The sequence below is a fragment of the Hyperoodon ampullatus genome, assembly GCF_949752795.1.
Source record: "Hyperoodon ampullatus genome assembly, chromosome: 3".
Lineage (NCBI taxonomy): Eukaryota > Metazoa > Chordata > Mammalia > Artiodactyla > Ziphiidae > Hyperoodon > Hyperoodon ampullatus.
This window is the reverse complement of record NC_136916.1, coordinates 153,625,053-153,647,525: the sequence shown is the minus strand read 5'-3', so window position 1 is coordinate 153,647,525 and position 22,473 is coordinate 153,625,053. Positions and strand designations below refer to the sequence as shown.

Genomic DNA, 22,473 nt, shown 5'->3' with positions numbered 1-22,473 from the left:
TTTTTGTGGTATGCGGGCCTCTCACTGTTGTGGCCTCTCCCGTTGCGGAGCACAGGCTCCGGATGCGCAGGCTCAGCAGCCATGGCTCACGGGCCCAGCCGCTCCGCGGCATATGGGATCCTCCCAGACCGGGGCACGAACCCGTATCCCCTGCATCGGCAGGCGGACTCTCAACCACTGCGCCACCAGGGAGGCCCCAGCACACTTTTTAAAAATGGAGTTACGCCGGCTGACACTAAAGTTTATATATTAAAAAAAACATGTAAGAATAGCCAGGAAAACACTGAAAAATTATGAGGGGACTAGCTCTCCCAGACATTAAAACATACTGTGTTGGGCTTCCCTGGTGGCGTAGTGGTTGAGAGTCTGCCTGCCGGTGCAGGGGACACGGGTTCGTGCCCCGGTCCGGGAGGATCCCACATGCCGCGGAGCGGCTGGACCCGTGAGCCATGGCCGCTGGGCCTGCGCGTACGGAGCCTGTGCTCCGCAACGGGAGAGGCCACAACAGTGAGAGGCCCGCATACCGCAAAACAAAAACAAAAACAAAAACATACTGTGTTTAAGGAATTCATCTCTCCCCAGTAGAAGCTAAACATTCCAGATAACCTCATTCTCACTTCCTGCAGTTAGGACATAGGCACCTGACAATCAGATCCACCTATCCTGGACTTTAAATCAGAAACTAGTGATGTAAAGAAGCCAGAAACACACAGTCCCTTCTGGTGAGGGTGGAACCCCTACCTAGAGTTCCAAAGGCAGCATGCAGTGATGTGGAAAATCAAGCTCCGCTTTATTATTAGTGGGGCGAATGCCTGAGACTCCAGCAAAGTTTTCTGATAAAGTAAAAGCTCCAACATGGCTCCCAAGGTCAAAGAGAGGTGAGGAAATGGGTCTGTCTCTCCCCTAAACTCAAACTAAAATCTTACCAACAGCAGCAAGTAAAAGCACTGAAGCACATACTAGATGGCGGGTAGCCTTCTTATATGTAGAAGTGGGCCCAGGCCTCCTTACCAGCCCAAGACCCTGGAAAGGAAAAAAGGGACCACAGTTCAGCCTGACTTCACGAAGAACTACTCCACCCACTAGTAAATAGGGGGCTATCCATCAGAGAAACTGACTAGTGTAGTCAGCAATTCTTCCTACTTCAGTGGGCTTGAAGGAGGAGCAAAGGGAAGTGAGGAAAGGAGCAGACACCTTGAGTTGGCTTTCCTAGTTTACGATAATTATCAATGAATGGAAGTGCTTCACTCCAATCTGTGCTTTAAACCAGCACATGAAGGCGGCATGGCAAAGGAACTCACTAGCACATGGGTATTAATGAAGTAATGGAGGGGAGGGCAGAGGCAGACATTCAGTCTGCATGGGACTGACCTACTGACCACTCTGCCTGAGAGGCTGAGAAAGCAGGAGAAAGATCAGGAGAGCAGGGTCAGAAGAGTCAGAATTCCAGAAAGGAAGCAGTGATATGGTATCAAGACATAAAAATCAACCTAAGGACTAAATTTTGGCAACCAGAGGTCACTGGTGAGCCGAGCAAGAACAATCTTAATGGCGGCGAGGGTAACGGCCAGGTTTTAGCGTGTCGGCTCTCAGCCTCGGCTGCACATTGGCTGCAAGTCTTTGCTTTAAAAAGACTGTCCCACTACCCCATTCTCGTGTAATTGGCTTGTGGTTCAGTCAAGGGAATCAGGGTTTTTAAAAATCTCCCCAGATGATCCTAGTGTGCAGCCAGGGTTAAAAACTACTGCTTCAGTGAACTGAGGATTAATAGACAAAGTACAGGAAAGAGCAGTATTTAGTGCTAGTCAAGGGGTTCAAAGGGTTGAGGAAAGGCATTTTTGTTTGAAGAGGGAGTCTTTGAATGTGTTTAAATGCAAAGCCATATGTGTCAGGAGTGAGAAGCTGTATTGAGCAAGGCATCTGATCAAGGGAGAGGACCTTGAGTGTAAGAGAAAGGATTTGTTAGGGGGAGGACAGGAATTTCCAAGACAAAAAGGTAAGGGTGTATGTGAAGGTGTGTAAGCGGAGTTTCCCCACTTAATGCTCTATTATCTGTTAGGGGAGAGGTGAGATTAGCTGCTGGGGTTGAGAGAAGGTGGGAATGAAAGGGTTTAAAATGGCCAGTTTGCAATAGCTGCTGACAACAGGTGGGAGGTTGAGTGAGATAAATATTTAGAGCAATTCAAATTGTCACCATGATTTTGGGGTAGCAGATTTTCATGGAGAAATACATGGCCCACTAGAGCAAGGTGTAGAATCTATATGTAGTGAAACGGGTTGATTTAAGTCAGTCACCAAGGCTACTTACAAGTTCTCTGATATTTTCTTTCCTTTTTCAGTTAAACATTTGAATGAGGGATCTGCAAGGGTCAGAACTCACTTCTAGTGAAAGAAAACATTATTTATTTTCATAATTTACATCTTAAAATTTTTTATATTCCCACACCTTGATAATATCTAGTAACGCTAACATTTTTGGCCAGAGGAACTTTTAAATGGTTTTCAAGACGGAAAGGAAAAATTATGTGGTGCTTTAAAAGACTACAAAAATTGAAAGGAGAGCTAAACAGTCTGTACATGTGTATTAATCATGTTTTATATTTCCAATATATTACGATGTTTTGACATCTTAAAAAAACTTTCTGGATGGGGAAAGATGACCCCTCTCAGGGCTGGCCAGTTCTTAGAGACTGCAAAGGACTCAGCCTGCAGCATGCTTTTGATGTGCAAACTAACCACGTCTGATGGAGCCACACCTCCTCCATCTGGCCTGCACACCCCAGGACACAATCATCCCAGGGCCAGGCACCAGGCAACTGGAGCCCACACTGTAGCCCTAAGGCCCTGGAATTATTCACTAGCCATGCCTAAACTGTTCTCCCTGCCCTGCTTTGCCTTTCCCAAGAAAATCCTGATCATGGCTCTGGCCTAAACCTATCACTTGTTCCCATCTTCTGCCTCCTGACCCAAACTTGGTGTTTGTCCTGTGGCCCTGCATGGCAAACTGTGCCTCTTGTTTCTAGGGGAATTGTAACATTAGACTTTTCCTTCAATGGCACTGACCTTTCCACGTCATCAGTCACCTTTATAAATAAAAATCCAGGCACAAAACATGAGCATCTGAGGAAATGATACTAGAGAACTCGTCCGTAGCCACACATACTCCTAAAGTAGGCCCTAGGCCAATACACACAAATAAAATCTAAAGAAAAAATGACCATACCACCACTTCAAAGCTTTAAGATTAGAGTACTGTCTTCTGAAACACTGAATCGTAAGTCAGACGATGAAAAAATATATGTTGTTACTACTCGTTCCCAACCCCTGCGGAATCACTAGCTGAAAATGTAAAACAAAGACAGTAAGGTGTGATTAAGTGGGATCACTGAAAATTGATTTTAACATGCTCTGAAGTACTGAGATTAATTCCCAGCAAAAGATTACCAATAATTCAACAGGTATTTATTACACAATAGCTATGTACTCAGGGTGTTTTTTTCTTCCAATTATTTTTTTCATTTTTGTGAGCCATACTTTAAAGACTTCATCATTATGAAAGTATATGACATTTTCCCATGAAACTAAGATGTAATGAACAGGTATCGTAAAATCATGGGTGGCAGTATCTTACATAAATGTTTTACTGTCGGTTGTGAAAATCAATGATCACTCACAGACTAAAAATCCATTGTTATATTTTAATCCACTTTTAAAAGGTTGTTTCTATCCATCTAAAAATGGCCTCAATGGCATTTTTCTCCACATCATCCTTTCTCAATATTTCCAGGAGATCTTTCAGGAACTTGAGGGAAAAAGTATGGGAAATCAAGACATTTAACAGTCTCTGCAAAGAACCATACACAAAACATCTCCATACTTATGGAGGAAAGTATAAGAGCACCTCAGAGCTTGGCTGGGGGGGACACCGGTATATTAAAACACTTCTTTTTAACTGTGGCAAAGCCTGCAGTTCTTAAACATCAAGTCCCCTGGAGCGCTGGTAAAAGACTGCTGGGCCTCACCCTCAGAGTTTCTGATTCAGCAGATCTGAAGCGGGGAAGAATGTATGGATGCTGTTGATCTCGGGGCCCTAGCAGCCCTGCTCTAAGCATCTCCTTCTCTTCCCCTTGCCTTCCCAGTCTGAACCTTGCCAAGATTCCTTTCCTTGGTGAACATCTTGAGGATCTGCCCCATTCTTCAATACTGTGCTTGGAAATTTTTTTTTCCCCCACATTTGACAATTTTACCAAGTGCAGTGCAGGGCAGTGGCAGAAAAATTTCTTCTTTTGGCCATAAGTTTGTTTTGCTGGGCTTGTTAAAAACCTTCTAATCCACACTCTTCGGCAAGATCACCCAATTTCCTTTGTTTCTTTTCCACGTTGCTATTTCCAGGCATTTGATGTTCATCTGTTTCGTGATCTTGATGTTCATCTGTTTCGTGATCTTAATGAAAGCATGTCTGGGCCACTTGCGTTTAGTGCTAATAGCAGAACCCACCAATTTCCTCACCTTTTTTCCTCTGTGCCAGTTTTCTCATGGGGTAGGAACCCAACCTGATTGCTGTCACGATCAGTAACTACACTGTCACACCTGGAGAGGGAGATAAGGAAATACTGACAAGTAAAATGGGCAGCTGAAACATGAGCAAAGGAAGCAGCTGACAGCAGGAGCAAACCGCTTCTGCCACCCCTCCCACCATCCCATGAACCATGATACAGCCTATAAGCTATGCCCCCAACTAGACTGTATCCACTTCTGCTAGAGAAAGCCACTCTGTTCTCATCCCAGCTCAGGTAAGGTTCACCAAATATACAGAATGCTGAATACGGCTAATGCTGTATTTTTACACAGCCGAATCCCCAGGAAATAAAAAAGCTTGTGGCTCAGAATCATGGTAGTGAAGCCAAAATAAAGCAAAGGCTTGAAATGAATCAGGCATCACCAGGAGCCTTTTCCTGGAGCCGAAGTGGAGAACCCATCACACCAGCAATGACAGTGCCACCTAGCTCCTTCCTCACGTGACACTCTGAGACTCGTTCACCTCTAAAGGACTTACTGCTATGATAACTCTGCTCCTGCACTTTTAGCATCAGAACTTGCTATGCTGTGATCCAGACTGCATTTCTGGTTCCAAAGTACAGAGATATGTCAGATTCACCTATTAGGGATTCAGAAGTAGTTTAAATTACCTCTCCTAGGTATTGAGCTTTACTTATTAGCAAAGGATGCCATAAGCATCACAGATTAAGAAGCTTTATTTCAGCTTTTGGTCATTTTGTTGCCAAAATGGCCTTATTTGCAGCCTGTTTCTATAGCCCAGCAAAACTTTGTCATCTGAAATTTCCAATTGCATTTGATTTCTAAAGAATTCAAGGCTAAATGAGGCCTATTTATGGAGAACACACCACTCAATAAAGATCATACTCTGCCCCTCCACACTTGGCACCATGTAAACAGCTACTAATTTCCTCTTCTGAACAGTTCTTACCAAAAAGCAACACAAGTTTTGATGCAAATGAAGTTATTCCCTTTAAAATACTGCACCTGAAAAATAATCTCAAATTCCCTTAAACCCGTAAGCAAAACTATCCTTTATGAATGATGCTCATGCAAGTACATAATGTTTTCGCCCACTGTGAAAAATACCCAAGATTAGGATTTAGACAGGCAGACTGGACAGCAAGCTGGGATAAATCAGAATTCTGAAATTAGGAAGAACTGCGGAGCTCTGCTTCGGTTATTACTTTTGAGCAGATCAAACACAAGTGAGCTCAATGATTATCCTCAAAAGAAGTCAAGCTACAATTTTTTTTCAACAGATTTCAAAACCCGATTTTGAAATTATACCTTTTGTTGAAAGGTAACAGATTTTTCTTAATTTATGACATTATACACTTTGCCATATAAAAAGGAAATTTAAAATTTAAGATTCAAAATACACTTGGTTCTAAGAGTATTCCTCTGGAATGGACTCATAAAAAACAAGCAGAATAAGTTGGTGAATAATTCTGTAAGCATGCTCGTGCAGCAGCTTAAAATAAGGAGCACAATTTACAACCCTGTATTGGAAAAATATTTGTGTGCTTAATGGCTATTCTCTTAGGCAATGAATTTTCTCTCCTACTTATTACAGATATGGCATTTTGGGTTGCTCCCCGTTGAAAGTATTCAAAATATGTAGGAAAGCTTGATCAAGAAAGATGATAAACATTCTGTTTATCTGGCATACTGTTTCAAAAATACGAGTCTCAGAGTGACTCAGGTCTATCAATGACAATCAAAAGATTATAACCCAGGGCCAAGAAAGTCTGTAAGTCTGGGATTTTAAGTCTGGGATTTTAGTCTTGACTTGATTATGAGATTTGGGGCAAGTCACTAAGACTGTTCTTGACTCTATAAAATGATAGTAATCACCTACCTTTACATCATAGATGTTTAAAAGGTAAATAAAGTTGTACATACAAGTGATTTTTAATCACAGGTAGAAAGGATAATTATTAGGCTACATGTCATGAAAAGATGCTACCCGAACTACAGAGGTCTTAACAGGCCACGATCACAGGACTGATCTCTGAATGAGCCATGGAGCTTAGTGCAAAGAAAATAAAATTATTATGTTCATGAATTTCTCCCTTAAATCCAACAAATTATGTTAGAAATGTGTGCCTCGGGACACTATTGGGACTAAGTAAGAATGCACATATTACAACAAAAAGATACCTTCATCACTACAACAACTGAGTAGAACCACTTTATATTCAACAGACATCATATGACATCATGTTTTCTATTCTGCTATGGGTGCAGCCTTAGGAAGGGAAGTACACTCGCTACTGCACAAGAATCTGGGCGGCTCCCAGGGATGCTGGGCTGGCTTTAGCACTCCTCCTCATGCCGTAATCTCCACCCGCCCCTCCCTCCACCATATTCCTTGTTGTGGACAACTGCCATGTTCTCAGTCTTACATGAAGTACTATGTAAACTTAGCTTCCAGTCCCCCTTTCCCAGCAGAGTCACACCCACACCACTGACAAGGACATTCTGGAGCTACCACTGATAAGGACAACAATTTTTAAAGGAATACGACAGAGCGGCCCACCATTAAATTCTGTGTGGGAAAGAAGGACAACTGCGCTTCAGGGAAAGACAGGAGGCTCTGTCCTACCAGGTGCAGGGGTGGGAGTTCCTCTAGAATGTCACAAGAGCAGCGGACACTTGAGAATGGCTTCTGTGTATCTCAAAGTAAAAGCATTCAATTTGTACAAAAAAGGGCCCTTCTGCCAACCAGGTCCCTCAACGACAGACAATCTTGATAATACTTTTTTAGAAAGGGTGGCTCTTCTTCAGAAGCTCTAGGCAGTCACTTATTCCTCATTTTGACAAAGGAGCATCCAACTTGAAGCATGGCTGTATATATAACTCTTCATGTAGCTGAGCCGTCATAAACATACCAAGTATAAAGGCATGTCAAAAAGACATTCTTCCTCCCCAAAGTATGGCCTCAAAAAGCCATTATTATAATAGAGTATGAATTTCTGCTACAGGTTACTGACCTATAATACTAACAATAAAAGTCTTGTTTAGTACATAAAGGCTTACACCGCAACATGAAGTATTAAGACACAATCCACTGTTTTAAATTTGCTGTACACCTAAAGCACCTTCTTCATGACACCAATCTGTATGTGTATATATATAGGTCCTCTTTCAGTAGAACACAGACTGTGGAGATGAGGCAAAGTACAATGCAGCTGCTGGCGATTCCAACAGGACATCTAGAAAAATGGAGTAAGTTTCCAAGGCCCATGCTGCTGGTAGTCTCTTCTGAGGCTCCAAATTGAGTACTTGGTGGATTTATCTTATTGGCACTCTGCTTGAATCAAGACCAGGCTCAAAGGCAAGCCTTATCTCCTGCAAACAATTCCACACACAGATCTTAAATCTGTGTTTAACTTTGTCTGGAACTGGCTGCAAATTTGGAACGTCCTCAAATGGTATTAAAAGCTCTACACAAAAAATATGCAAAAGCAGTTACTAGTTCTTCAAGAAAAAAGACATACCTGCAAAACAGCAACAGCTCTGTAAACAGAGCTGTAGGTAACTGTTGGGACAGCAATAGCAATGTAACAAATATAGCATAGGATGACCTTTTTTTAAAAAATTGCTGTCCTAATATTTTACAATTAAAAAAAAAAGATTTTCACAATATGATTTTCTAAGAGAAAGAGTCCACTTCTTTGAAGAGGAGTCAGTCCTGGTGGTGAAAGGACTGGGAATGTCAATTAATATATGCAAGACAATATAATATGAAGTCTAATATTTGTTTCAACAACATCTAGTCAGCTCTTGGTGGGTGAAATTCTGCTGTCTAGCTGTATCCAGGGCTCTTTTCTTGTGGCATTTTAAAAAATGTAGCTGCAGTTGAGTCAGTGTTTTTCTCTACAGCAGAGGTCTTGACCAACCACTCAGAGTTTGGAGATTTGGGGGCCTGTGATGCTGGTATGGTTGGCTCCACTGCATCCATGTGAACTGGTAAGGGTGTTCCAATAAAAGTAAGGAGGAAAAAAGTCAAAAGGAGACAAATTAGAATGAGAGAGATGTCAACACAAAACTTTCTTAATCCTTATACTTTATGTCCTATTAAACCAAGTGGCCACATAAAGTTTCTTTTTTTTAAACCAAAAAATAAAGGCAAGATTTAAGTAAGATAAGTATTGTATTTCTCCACCTCAGAAAATGGGTTTAACTGAACAAATGAATAAATTCAGTAGTACAAATTCATAATGTAGTAATAATCACTTATTAAGCCAGGCACTGTACTGTGTAAACAATGTATACTTATAATCTTATTTCTTAATGCAAACTCTTACAAGTAGGTATCGTCATCTCCATTTCCTGGATCAGAAAACTGAGGCATAGAGAAAGCGGATAATTTGTTCAGGGACACAACCGGGCTGGCAAGACTCAAACTCATATACTGGACTCCAAGCCCTCTGCTCTTTCTATAACATACTATGCCTCCAATATGACGGCATCACCAATAAATACTGAATAATAAGGCAAATGGTAGAAAAATCACACAACCAAGCCCATGGTTTTTCAACAAGCACATTAAGACATTCTGGACAGGATAATCATTGCTTGTGCAGGGCTGTCCTATTTTTTTAGGACACTTACCATTCTGGACCCTGTCCCTGAATGCCAAAAGCATTCTCCAGCCATTGTGACAACCAAACACTGTCCTCACATTTCCAAATGCCCCCTGAGCAGAGCAGTACAAACCACCATCATACCCCCTCTGTTGAAAACAAATATAGACACTAAAATAGAGCAAAATCTTAAAAAGTTTCACTTTTATCCTGTCACAATAATTCCATTCCCAGGAATATAAGCTAGAAAAGTAATTTTCAAATTATGTGTCACAAAATCAATGTAGTGGGTCATGACCAATACTTTTTTTTTCTTCATGAAAAAGATTAGATTATATCAGAGTGCATCCAAGGGTTTATTTCAGATTTACAGGTATACCCAACATTCAAACATAAATTTCAGAAAGAAAAAAAAAAACCTTGAAAGCTATTAACTCCATGGCACATATACAAGAGTTTTTAGAGGGTAGTGGCTTTCAAACATTTTGGAACCTCAACCATAGCAGCAAGAAATACATCTGACATCACCACCCAAATCTCTCTCTCTCTCTCTCTTTCTCACACACACATGCTCATTCACTCCTATTTAAGTGAAAATAATACCATAAAACTATACCTACCATTACTAGATGGTCATCAACCATGGTGAAAAACTATCCTAGATTCTTGGCCTGTTACCTTTTTGAGGAGTCCTATCCAAAGAAGAGGAATTACACTATGGAAATTGTGCCATCTGCTTCTCTGGATACATTTCCTTCAGAAAATGAGAACTTTCTATGTGATCTCATGGACACAGCAGTTACAAAGAAACCTTGCTCCTTAGAAATTGCAAGGGCCCCTTCTCCAAGAACTGGGTCTTGGTGCTCCAGCCGGGTGTCAGGCCTGAGCCTCTGAGGTGGGAGAGCTGAGTTCAGGACATTGGTCCACCAGAGACCTCCCGGCCCCTTGTAATATCAATCGGCGAGAGTTCTCCCAGAGATCTCCATCTCAACTCTAAGACCCAGCTCCACTCAATGACCAGCAAGCTGCAGTGCTGGATACCCCATGCCAAACAACTAGCAAGACAGGAACACAACCCCACCCATTAGCAGAGAGGCTGCCTAAAATCATAGTAAGGTCACAAACACCCCAAAACACACCACCGGACACAGTCCTGCCCACCAGAAAGGCAAGATCCAGCCTCATCCATCAGAACACAGGCACCAGTCCCCTCCAACAGGAAGCCTACACATCCCACGGAACCAACGTTACCCACTGGGGGCAGACACCAAAAACAATGGGAAATACGAACCTGCAGCCTGTGAAGAGGAGACCCCAAACACAGTAAGTTAAGCAAAATGAGAAGACAGAGGGCTTCCCTGGTGGCGCAGTGGTTGAGAGTCCGCCTGCCGATGCAGGGGACACGGGTTCGGGACACGGGTTTGTGCCCCGGTCTGGGAAGATCCCACATGCCGCGGAGCGGCTGGGCCCGTGAGCCATGGCCGCTGAGCCTGCGCGTCTGGAGCCTGTGCTCCGCAACGGGAGAGGCCACAACAGTGAGAGGCCCGCGTACCACAAAAAAAACAAAAAAAACAAACAAACAAAAAAAAAAAAAAAAAAAAAAAGATAAACCATTAGCCAGATTCATCAAGAAAAAAAGGGAAAAGAGTCAAATCAACAGAATTAGAAATGAAAAAGGAGAAGTACAACTGACATGGCAGAAATACAAAGGATCATGAGAGATTACTACAAGCAACTCTATGCGAATAAAATGGACAACCTGGAAGAAATGGACAAACTCTTAGAAATGCACAACCTGCCAAGACTGAACCAGGAAGAAATAGAAAATATAAACAGACCAATCACAAGCACTGAAATTGAAACTGTGATTAAAAATCTTCCAACAAAAAAAATCCCAGGACCAGATGGCTTCACAGACAAATTCTATCAAACATTTAGAGAAGAGCTAACACCTATCCTTCTCAAACTCTCCCAAAATATAGCAGAAAGAGGAACACTCCCAAACTCATTCTACGAGGCCACCATCACCATGATACCAAAACCAGACAAAGATGTCACAAAAAAAGAAAACTACAGGCCGCTAACACTGATGAACATAGATGTAAAAATCCTCAACAAAATACTAGCAAACAGAATCCAACAACACATTAAAAGGATCATACACCATGATCAAGTGGGGTTTATCCCAGGAATGCAAGGATCCTTCAATATACGCAAATCAATCAATGTGATAAACCATATTAACAAACTGAAGGATAAAAACTATATGATCGGGGCTTCCGTGGTGGCGCAGTGGTTGAGAGTCTGCCTGCTGATACAGGGGGCACGGGTTCGTGCCCCAGTCCAGGAAGATCCCACATGCTGCGGAGTGGCTAGGCCCGTGAGCCATGGCCACTGAGCCTGCACGTCCAGTGCCTGTGCTCTGCAACGGGAGAGGCCACAACAATGAGAGGCCTGCGTACCGCAAAAAACAAAACAAAACAAAACTATATGATCATCTCAATAGATGCAGAAAAAGCTTTTGACAAAATTCAACACCAATTTATGATAAAAACCCTCCAGAAAGTAGGCATAGAGGGAACTTACCTCAACATAATAAAGGGCATATATGACAAACCCACAGCCAACATTGTCCTCAGTGGTGAAAAACTGAAACCATTTCCACTAAGATCAGGAACAAGACAAGGTTGCCCACTCTCACCACTATTATTCAACATAGTTTTGGAAGTTTTAGCCGTAGCAATCAGAGAAGAAAAAGAAATAAAAGGAAACCAAATCGGAAAAGAAAAAGTAAAACTGTCACTGTTTGCAGATGACATGATACTGTATACATAGAGAATCCTAAAGATGCTACCAGAAAACTACTAGAGCTAATCAATGAATTTGGTAAAGTAGCAGGATACAAAATTAATGCACAGAAATCTCTTGCATTCCTATACACTAATTATGAAAAATCTGAAAAACAACTTAAGGAAACACTCCCATTTACCACTGCAACAAAAAGAATAAAATACCTAGGAATAAACCTACCTAAGGAGGCAAAAGACCTGTATGCAGAAAACTGTAAGACACTGATGAAAGAAATTAAAGATGATACAAACAGAGGGTGAGATATACCATGTTCTTGGATTGGAAGAATCAACATTATGAAAATGACTACACTACCCAAAGCAATCTACAGATTCAATGCAATCCCTATCAAATTACCAATGGCATTTTTCACAGAACTAGAACAAGAAATTTTACAGTTTGTATGGAAACACAAAAGACATCTAAGAGCCAAAACAATCTTGAGAAAGAAAAATGGAGCTGGAGGAATCAGGCTCCCTGACTTGAGACTATATTACAAAGCGACAGTAATCAAGACAGTATGGTACTGGCACAAAAACAGAAATACATATCAATGGGACAGGATAGAAAGCCCAGAGATAAACCCACACACATAGGGTAACCTTATCTTTGACAAAGGAGACAAGAATATACAATGGAGAAAAGACAGCCTCTTCAATAAGTGGTGTTGGGAAAACTGGACGGCTACATGTAAAAGAATGAAATTAGAACACTTCCTAACACGATACACAAAAGTGAACTGAAAATGGATTAAAGACCTAAATGTAAGGCCAGACACTATAAAACTCTTAGAGGAAAACATAGGCAGAACACTATGACATAAATCACAGCAAGATCCTTCTTGACCCACCTCCTAGAGTAATGGAAATAAAAACAAAAATAAACAAATGGGACCTAATGAAACTTAAAAGCCTTTGCACAGCAAAGGAAACCATAAACAAGACAAAAAGACAACCCTCAGAATGGGAGAAGATATTTGCAAATGAAGCAACAGACAAAGGATTAATCTCCTAAATATACAAGCAGCTCATGCAGCTCAATATCAAAAAAACAACCAATCCAAAAATGGGCAGTAGACCAAAACAGACATTTCTCCAGAGAAGGTATACAGATTGCCAACAAACACATGAAAGGATGCTCAACATCACTAATCATTAGAGAAATGTAAATCAAAACTACAATGAGGTATCACCTCACACCAGTCAGAATGGCCATCATCAAAAAGTCTACAAATAATAAATGTTGGAGAGGGTATCAAGAAAAGGGAACCCTCTTTCACTGTTGGTGGGAATGTAAACTGACACAGCCACTATGGAGAACAGTATGGAGGTTCCTTAAAAAACTAAAAATAGAACTACCATACGACACAGCAATCCCACTACTGGGCATATACCCGGAGAAAACCATAATTCAAAAAGAGTCATGGGGCTTCCCTGGTGGCGCAGTGGTTGAGAGTCTGCCTGCCGATGCAGGGGACACGGGTTTGTGCCCCAGTCCGGGAAGATCCCACGTGCCACGGAGCGGCTGGGCCCACGAGCCATGGTCGCTGAGCCTGCGCATCTGGAGCCTGTGCTCCGTAACGGGAGAGGCCACAACAGTGAGAGGCCCGCGTACCACAGGAAAAAAAAAAAGAAGTCATGTACCACAATGTTCATTGCAGCACTATTTACAATAGCCAGGACATGGAAGCAACCTAAGTGTCCATCGACAGATGAATGGATAAAGAAGATGTGGCACATATATACAATGGAATATTACTCAGCCATAAAAAGAAACAAAATTGAGTTATTTGTAGTGAGGTGGATGGACCTAGAGTCTGCAGACTCTAAGTCAGAAAGAGAAAAACAAATACAGTATGCTAACACATATATATGGAATCTAAAAAAAAAAAGGTTCTGAAGAACCTAGGGGCAGGACAGGAATAAAGATGCAGATGTAGAGAATGGACTTGAAGACATGGGGAGGGGGAAGGGGAAGCTGGGACGAAGTGAGAGAGTGGCATGGACCCATATACACCACCAAAAGTAAAATAGCTAGCTAGTGGGAAGCAGCTGCATAGCACAGGGAGATCAGCTCGGTGCTTTGTGAGCACGTAGAGGGGTGGGATAGGGAGGGTGGGAAGGAGATGCAAGAGGGAGGGGATATGGGGATATATGTATACGTATAGCTGATTCACTTTGTGATACAGCAGAAACTAACACACCATTGTAAAGCAATTATACTCCAATAAAGATGTTAAAAAAACCAAACCAAAACAAAAAAACTGTTAGAAAAACTGTTTTGCTACATATTTTTTATGACGGTAAAATATATATATGAAATGTACCATTCTAATAATTTCTAAGCATACTGTTCAGTAGCATTTAGTATATTCACACTGTTGCACAACCATTACCACCATCCATGTCCAGAACTTTTTCATCATCCCAAATGGAAACTGTCTACCCACTGAACAATAACTCCACGTTCTCTTCCTCCCGCAGCCCCTGGCAACCACCATTCTACTTTCTGTTTCTATAAATTGGATTGTTTTAGGTACCTCTTATAAGTGGAATCATACAGTATTCATCCTTTTTGTGTTTGGCTTATTTCACTTAACATGTTGTCTTCATCCATGTTGTAACATTCATAATTTCATTCTTATAATGAAGGCTTTCAGACTGAATAATAACCTATTGAATGTATATACCACATTTTTATCCATTCATCCAGTGATGAACATTTGGGTTGTTTCTACTTTTTGGCTACTGTCAATAATGCTGCTATATGAACATGGGTGTACAAATATCTATTTAAATCTTTGCTTTCAATTCTTTTGGGTATATATCCAGAAGAACTACCATGGATCACATGGTAGTTTTATGTTTAAATTTTTGAGGAACTACCATATCTTTTTCCACAGTGGCTGCACTATTTTACATTCCCACCAGCAATGCACAAGGTTTTCAATTTCTCCACATCCTTCAAACAACTTTTTTTTTTGATATAGCTATCTTAAGAACTGTGAAATGGCCAAGAGAAACTTTTGCATATGTTCTCCTGAAGAATGGTGCAGTACTTTTCACAATAGCGTAAAACAGCATAAGAATATGATTGAAATGTTCATCAAGAACGGTTAATTGTATTATATCTGTCAACTGACAAAATGGAATACCATACATATGGAAGTAAGAAAATGAATAGACTCTGGTAGGATAAGACCTGAATGAATCTCAAGAACATAAATGGGTGAAACTTGTAACTTATAAAATACAACATTCCATTTACACAAGGTTCAAAAACATGCAAAACTAGACAATATACTGCTTAGAGATACATATGTCTGTCAAAACTAGTTGAAAAAAACAAAGAATGACAAATGATTAACCAAAAATATATATCAGGATAATGGTTACCTCTGAGGAGAGTGGGAAGAAAAATTTAAAGGTGATGTTCCTTTTCTTAAAGTGGATGGTGGGTATATGGATAGTTGCTGTATTGGTTTTCTTTATATCTTATACATTTTCTATAAATGTTCTTTTGTGGCCATTCAATATTTATTCAAAAAACATTTTTAACTTTAGAAAACATTTAAACTTAATTAAAAGGCACAGCAGGCAATAAGAATCTGCCCTATGACTCCTGAGACAAGGGCCAACCTGAAATGGAACTACTACTGAATTCAATCACAGGATTAGAATAATATTGAGAATCACTCTGTTTCATCTTTAAGATTCTATTCATTTATTCATACAACAAATATCTAGAGACTGTTCTATGTGTGGAGCATTATTTTTTAGATGCTGTGGGGTACAGCAGTGAGCAAGACAGGTAAAAATTCCTGCCCTTGTGAATGCATCGCTAGCATTGCTGGCCTGGTATTTGAAATCTTATGTAACTAATTAACAGGTTAACTCTTGGGTACCCTTCTAAGGACACATATCCTATCCCAGGGCGAAGAAGGTCAGAAATGGCTCTTGCGATGGCCAAAACAGTCAGGGCTCGTGGGAATTCCCTGCCGGTCCAGTGGTTAGGACTCCGTGCCTCCACTGCAGAGGGCATGGATTCAATCCCTGGTCAGGGAAGTAAGATCCCGCCAAAAAAAAAAAAAAAAAAAGTCAGGGCTCTTAACAGAATATCTTATTATCCCAATTCTCCTTCACCTACAGCCATGTGTTTACTTTTTGAAGGAATGGGATTTGCACACCCAAAGCTCTGATTTGCCATTCTAATGAAGAAAATCATCTCAAGGAAAAGAAGTCTTGTTTTTGTCTGAGTTCCTTATGCTTCTTATAACTACTTAAGCCTCTCAAATTTTAGAGAAAATAACCCTTTCTTCTCTTCCAGTTACAATCTTTCAGAACATATATGACAGCTGGTTCACTTCAGCATGAGGGAGACATTGCTGGGCATTCCCTGTTCTGGTGTATCAACCTGGAAAGCAGGTTAACACAGCTACTCACTAGGATCCAGGGGTGGCTCTGTACACCAGGCACCTGCATGTTATAAAGCCGTAGAGGGAAGGGGAGTGGAGGTAAAATGAAGAAAATGGAGGTGCTACACTTTCAAGATGGATCTACCTAATGACCCTATGAAAAGGTCCTATTCCCTGGCCTTTGTTAATATTAGTACAAAAAGACAGGAAGGCATGTTACTCCCTTTTGCTCTTCACCTTTCTAGCCTTATTAGTATCTTTAAATGCAGTCAATTTCAACTTAAAACTTTCCACGAGTGGGGGAGGGGAAAAGGCAAAAGATTTGTGGCTGCATGTTTAAGAAAGAAGCTGAATTCATCACAGTGACAGGAGAGAGTGTTGGCAGAGATCTGGGCTATTTATTCTTTTAGGAAAACCCTATAAAGAATGACACAAGGAAGCCTCTATCTGCAGTCTTGTTCATCACACTGGTGAAGAGTCCGATAACGGATGTATGCGGGAGCATGATTTAATGGCAGGAGCTGGCCCCTGATGTGTATTAATACAGCGGCAAAGCGGAACGCACCTCTCTTCATCACTCATTTCTATAAAAGAGGTGGAATCCGAGATGGCCCGACGTTAGGCAGAGCAAGCCCATTTGTTCTACTGACTGATGGCGCGGGCTCGGGCTGTGTCCTTCACCTCCATGGGGCACTCAGGTTGCGGATAGAAAACAAAAAAAATGTTCAGTGAAGCAGGCCTGAGTCAACAAGTGAGAGGAGCTGGGCTCAGTAGGGGAACTGCTGAATGCTCAAGTCTTGTTTAATACCTCCCAGTACATTTCCTGATTTGAATACGGAATAAGGATTATGAACTTCTCAACAGCTCTTCTCTTATAAACAACTAAAAGCTAAAAATAGAGCTAGATATTAAGGGGGAAAAAAGAACAAAAGGATAAAGAGGGGCGACTGTGTTTTATTGCTTCCAATTCCATAGACTGGATGAGGATCTGGGTTTTGACATGGAGTCATGGTTTGGAACCAATTCTGTCGTATACAAGACCAAACACCTGCAGTGTTTAAGAGGGCAGCTCAAGAGTCATAGGGAAATTGGTCTGATCTTGGCTCTACAATTTACCAACCATATAACCTCAGTGAGTGATTTAACCTCTCTAAGCCTTAATTTTCCCATGTGTAAACTAGGAATAAAAACAGCATCTGCCTTATAAAGTTGTTGCAAAGGTTAAGTGAAATAATTCATGTAAAATGTTCAGCTCAGAGCACGGCCATGTGAAAATCACTAAGAAAAACTTACTACAATCATCAGACCCATGATTAAGAATGTTCAGTATGAACCACTGTCAAGCAACCATTCCAAACAGAAGTTCAAACAGGTCAATTTCAGAGTATGCTGAAACTTACTAAGTAAAGTTAGAGAAATAAGAGTTCCTATCTGTCTGAGGTCTACTCTTTACTCAGGTATCAATTACTCTGATCTATATAATATATAGTATTTTCTGAAGAAAATAAAATAATTTATGATATGCTCCATTCCCTCAGAGTGAATTCACCATCATCAAGAAAATAACCATAGGTATTTCTGATAGGTCCTACAAGCAGATATGCCCTTTTTAACCAGAGCAATTCACCCCAAAATGTATTGAAATACACAAAGTATTATTTCCTATGATTAATAATTACATTTAATTATCTTCTCTTAACTTCAAAGAAAAATATCTATAGACATCCAGTATTCTTGCTGATATAAATATATAATTATCCCCCCTTTTTCATTTAAGGATAACATACCTGTATGTATGTAAATGTGCAGCTCAGTGAATCTTTACATGTGTATACACTCATGTAATCCCCACCAAGTTCTTGATATAAAGCATTTCCAGCATCCCAGAAGACTTTTTTTTTTTTTTTCCCCCAGAAGACTTTTTTATGTCCTCCTCTGGTCACTACCTCCCACTGAAGATAACCATTATTTTGGTTTCTATGAACCAGTTTTGCCTAGAAAACCTTAAGTTTTAACTTGAAAACTTAATTAGAAATTTCTTGAATGGTAAAATATTAGCACTCTATAAGACATTAAAACAGTGATAATGTATTGTGCTGTATACCGAACATGAAAGTAAATAAATCCATATGGCTCCTTCGCTATTGACTAAACTGCCACCCTACCAGGATTTTCATTACCACACACCTAATTTCCTGTCTGTGTTAGAGCAAAAGTACAGATGACTACAGACTGTTGATAGTGGAATATAGGGATTCAAACTCAAGAAAGCTGTAAGACACAGTGAAAAAGCACAGACTTCAGGGTCAGAGATGAAAAGGTATATAAAACATATAATTTAGTGCCTGACACACAGTAGGTGGTCAATAAAGGATAACTACATATATAATTACCGGCACTTGGGCTGGACAGAGATGCTGTAGCCACAGGTTTCCGTTTCCTCTTGATGTCACGTGAACACGGCGGTCCCAGGTGTATGTTTGCCTGTCTGCATATATGAGAAAGAAAAAATATTGTTTTAACTTTGTAATTCTTATTGTAAGAGAATATGTTCAGCCCAGATGAAACCCCTGACCCATTATAGACATATACTAACAAAATGGGCACCATCCTTTGCCATCAAGTGTCAGTACAAGATTATTCAGAATTAATCATAACTTATTCTTTATATACTATATATATCCACTGTAAACTTCTTATCTGAATTCAGAACAGCAGACATTCATGATTAATTTCAATAAATATGTTTCATTACATGCTCTTTTTTGTACAATTATTTTTCATAAAAACTATAACCGAAATTGTTCTAAACTCGCTAATGAAATACCTATTCCCAACTGGTAATATATTGAAAAGTTTAACGCTACATGAACACAGATATTTGCATAGAATTTTAATAGGAAGTTTAACCCTTCTATCACTATAAATGTGGATTTTTAATAGTGTCTATATCACAAAATAAGTAAGTTTAGTTTCTCTGATTTTTAAAAACATTATGTGGCAAAAATATGTTCCCTCGAATATTCAGCTTATTTAAACAAAAAAAAAAAAAGGGACTTCCCTGGCGGCCCAGTGGTTAAGACTCTGTGCTTCCACTGCAGGGGGTGTGCGTTTGATCCCTGGTCAGGGAACTAAGATCTCACATGCCACGCGTCGCGGCCAGAAAAAAAAAAGAGCGAGAGCTTCAAAGCTAGAAAAGCGAAAGATTCTCTGAAAGGCAATGGATTTAACAATGAAATAGCTGGTAAGCTTTTTTTTTTTTAATTTTTATTTTTATATTGGAGTATAGTTGATTTACAATACTGTGTTAGTTTCAGGTGTACAGCAAAGTGATTCAGTTAAACATATACATATATCCATTCTTTTTCAGACTCTTTTCCTATACAGGTTATTACAGAATACTGAGTTCCCTGTGCTATACAGTAGGTCCCTGTTGATTATCTATTTTATATATAATAGTGTATATATGTTAATCCCAAACTCCTAATTTATCCCTCCCACAACCTTTCCCATTTGGTAACAATAAATTTGCTTTCTACGTGTTTCTGTTTTGTAAATAAGTTCATTTGTATAGCTTTTTAGATTCCACATAAAAGTGATATCATATGGTATTTGTCTTTGTCTGACTTACTTCACTTAGTATGATAATCTCTAGGTCCATCCATGTTGCTGTAAATGGCATTATTTCATTCCTTTTTATGGCTGAGTAATATTCCACTGTATATACGTACCACATCTTCTTTATCCATTCTTCTGTCAATGGACATTTAGGTTGCTTCTATGTCTTGGCTATTGTAAATAGTGCTGCAATGAACACTGGGGTGCATGTATCTTTTTTTTTTTTAACATCTTTATTGGAGTATAATTGCTCCACAATGGTGTGTTAGTTTCTGCTTTATAATGAAGTGAATCAGCTATACATATACATACATCCTCATATCTCCTCCCTCGAGTCTCCCTCCTACCCTCCCTATCCCACCCTCTAGGTGGTCACAAAGCACCGAGCTGATCTCCCTGTGCTATGTGGATGCTTCCCACCAGCTATCCACTTTACAGTTCGTAGTGTATATATGTCCATGCCACTCTCTCACTTTGTCCCAGCTTACCCTTACCCCTCGCCATGTCCTCAAGTCCATTCTCTATGTCTGCGTCTTTATTCCTGTCCTGCCCCTAGGTTCTTCAGAACTTTTTTTTTTTTTTAGATTCCATATATATGTGTTAGCATATGGTATTTGTTTTTCTCTTTCTGACTTACTTTACTCTGTATGACAGACTCATTTTCTCTGGATATATGCCCAGGAGTGGACTGCTGGATCATATGGTAATTCTATTTTTAGTTTTCTGAGGAACCTCCACACTGTTTTCTACAGTGGATGCACTAACTTACATTCCCACCAACAATGCAGGAGGGTTCCCTTTTCTCCACACCCTCTCCAGCATTTCTTATTTGCAGACTTTTTAATAATGGCCATTCTGATTGGTGTGAGGTGGTACCTCATTGTAGTTTTGATTTGCATTTCTCTAATGATTAGTGATGTTGAGCATCTTTTCATGTGCTTTGTGGCCATCTGTATGTCTTCTTTGGAGAAATGTCTTTTTATCTTCTGCCCACTTTTTGACTGGGTTGTTTATTTTTTTTGACATTGAGCTGCATGAGCTGCTTGTATATTTTGGAGATTGATCCCTTGTCAGTCGATTCATTTGCAAATATTTTCTCCCATTCTATGGGTTGTCTTTTTGTTTTGTTTTTGGTTTCTTTTGTTGTGCAAAAGCTTTTAAGTTTAATCAGGTCCCATTTGTTTATTTTTGTTTTTATTTTCATTACTCTAGGAGGTGGATCCAAAAAGATATTGCTGCGATTTATGTCAAAGAGTTTTCTACCTATGTTTTCCTCTAAGAATTTTATAATATCTGGTCTTACTTTAGGTCTTTAATCCACTTTGAGTTTATTTTTGTGTATGGTGTTAGAGAATGTTCTAATTTCATTCTTTTACAAGTAGCTGTCCAGTGTTCCCAGCACCACGTATGGAAGAGACTGTCTTTTCTCCATTGTATATTCTTGCCTCCTTTTGTCGTAGATTAATTGACCACAGACGCATGGATTTATCTCTGGACTTTCTATCCTGTTCCATTGATCTGTATTTCTGTTTTTGTGCCAGTACCAATACTGTTTTGATGACTGTAGCTTTGTAGCACAGTCTGAAGTCAGGGAGCCTGATTCCTCCAGCTCTGTTTTTCTTTCTCAAGATTGCTTTGGCTATTCGGGGTCTTTTGTGTCTCCATACAAATTTTAAGATTTTTTGGTTCTAGTTCTGTGAAAAATGCCATTGGTAATTTGATGCGGATTGTACTGAATCTGCAGATTGCCTTGGGTAGTACAGTCATTTTGACAATATTGATTCTTCCAATCCAAGAATATATTTTTCCATCTGTTTGTCTCATCTTTGATTTCTTTCATCAGAGTCTTATAGTTTTTGGAGTACTGGTCTTCTGCCTCCTTAGGTAGGTTTACTCCTGGTATTTTATTCTTTTTGATGCAATGGTAAAAGGGATTGTTTACTTAATTTCTCTTTCTGATCTTTTGTTGTTAGTGTACAGAAATGAAAGAGATTTCTGTGTATTAATTTTGTATCCTGCAACTTTACAGAATTCACTGATGAGCTCTAGTAGTTTTCTGGTAGCATCTTTAGAATTTTCTATATATAGTGTCATGTCATCTGCAAACAGTGATGGTTTTACTTCTTCTTTTCCAATTTGGATTTATTTCATTTCTTTTTCTTCTCTGATTGCCATAGCTAGGACACTGCTTTGCTATTTTAGTTCCCTACTTTCTCCTTCCTCTCAACCTAGATAGATCCTACCCCTGACTAAGGACCAAGATGAGCCTCACATTTATACAAAGCTTTCCTTGAACATCTTAGGCCTTATCTACCATGAATCATTATTTAACCGGTGTATACATATCTTTTTTCCCTAATGAGGCTAATCTCCTTGAGAACAGGGACCATATTTACATTTCTTTCATAACTTTCCAGTGATCTACCAACTTCTGCACAAGGC

The 22,473-nt window shown here is 39.9% G+C and overlaps 1 protein-coding gene across 1 annotated transcript in view; it reads right to left on the bottom strand.

The window, feature by feature from the left end:
- Positions 1–8,368: 8,368 nt before the first annotated feature.
- Positions 8,369–22,473, bottom strand: part of GPATCH2L (G-patch domain containing 2 like) — a gene marked incomplete at both ends in the record, with an annotated part of 53,274 nt that continues 39,169 nt past the window's right edge. The window contains 2 exon segments of the mRNA XM_079698812.1: positions 8,369–8,529; positions 18,807–18,901. Coding sequence (XP_079554938.1) covers positions 8,369–8,529; positions 18,807–18,901 — 256 coding nt within the window.